Below are 1,708 nucleotides of genomic sequence, written 5' to 3' on the forward strand. Positions count from 1 at the left end.
TCACTTATTCATTCATTCGTTTATTTATTTGTTCATTCATTCTTTCAGGAACAAATGAACAATGAAACTTATGAAAAGATGTATCAATTTTTTGTTAGTTTCGTTATTCTAAAGTCATTATTGCTATGATCGTTATTATTGTTAGTTTCCGCCAACATACGCAGTTGCCAGCCTAGGCAGTCTGACTTACGCAGTTGCCAGCCTAGGCAGTCTGACTTACGCAGTTGCCAGCCTAGGCAGTCTGACTTACGCAGTTGCCAGCGTAGGCAGTCTGACTTACGCAGTTGCCAGCCTAGGCAGTCTCACTTACGCAGTTGCCAGCCTAGGCAGTCTCACTTACGCAGTTGCCAGCCTAGGCAGTCTGACTTACGCAGTTGCCAGCCTAGGCAGTCTGACTTACGCAGTTGCCAGCCTAGGCAGTCTCACTTACGCAGTTGCCAGCCTAGGCAGTCACTTACGCAGTTGCCAGACCACTCCATCTAAGAGGCTTGCAAAACAGTCCAACACACGTACACTAATAAAACTTATATCCAATTAACTAATTATTTACTTATAAGGACATTTAAATAGATGAAATGTATGCAGTAGAGATAGTTGATGCTTGGGAATAGATAGTTATGGCACTGACGATTGCAATTAGTTGCGAAGTTTCTGCTGCTGTAGGGAGAGTGTATGCATAAGAATGCGAGAACCATTCATTCCTTCGGGTTTTATTTTTTTTTGACTTATCAACAGATAGATGTTTCACGATACTTTTACTTCACAAATATTTTGGTGAGTTTTATCATCTTCATTCTTTCATTATTATTATCTTCATCATTATTATAATTTTTATTTATAATAATAATAATAATAAAAATAACAAACATCCTAACTGAAAAGACAAATGATGTCCTGATGGGATTTTTCAAGGTTTGTGAATGAATGAATGAATGAATAAATGAATAAATGAATACATAGATAGATGAATGAATGAATGAGTGAATGAATGAAAAAATGGAAGAAATAATGAATGAACGAAGAATGACAATAAATAAAGAAATATATAAAAAATTTCAATAATTTTTTTCTTTTAGCACTACTGGGAAGAGGTTTTTGTGTAAAATAGTAATAATAATAATTATAATCAGCATCATCGTCATCATTGTCATCATCACCATCATCATCATCATCATTATCGTAATTTTCTTATCATCTAATGTTTCAAAAAAAACTTTGAATTGAATTTGAGACAACCCCAACACCGATATATTTTTTTATAAACCTTGTTCACTTTTAAACGTTCAATCATCATTATTATCACGATTGTTTTTCTTATCATCATCACCACTATCATCATCGTCATCATCACCATCATCATCATCATCCAACCAGGCAAGCAATGTCGGAAACACGTATGGCGCCTTTTTAGAATACCCGGTATTTCTTCTGTATTATCAACTACTGCTACTACTACTACTACTACTACTATTACTACTACACCTACTACTAATACTGCTGCTGCTACTACTACTACTACTGCTACTACTACTACTACTACTGCTACTACTACACCTACTACTACTACTGCTGCTACTGCTACTACTACTACTACTACCACTACTACTACTACTACTACTACCACTACTACTACTACTACTACTACTACTACTACTACTACTACTACTATTACTACTACACCTACTACTAATATTGCTGCTGCTACTAC

The 1,708-nt window shown here is 35.5% G+C and overlaps 1 protein-coding gene across 1 annotated transcript; it reads left to right on the top strand.

Annotated features, from left to right (window-relative positions):
- Positions 1-154: 154 nt before the first annotated feature.
- Positions 155-433, top strand: HELRODRAFT_147261 (hypothetical protein; the record flags this gene model as incomplete). The annotated part of the gene is made up of 1 exon (XM_009027746.1): positions 155-433. A coding segment is annotated over one exon (279 nt), but the record flags the coding sequence as incomplete, so codon positions are not given.
- Between the last annotated feature and the right edge of the window lie 1,275 nt (positions 434-1,708).

Source organism: Helobdella robusta (genome assembly GCF_000326865.2).
Source record: "Helobdella robusta unplaced genomic scaffold HELROscaffold_50, whole genome shotgun sequence".
Taxonomy (NCBI): domain Eukaryota; kingdom Metazoa; phylum Annelida; class Clitellata; order Rhynchobdellida; family Glossiphoniidae; genus Helobdella; species Helobdella robusta.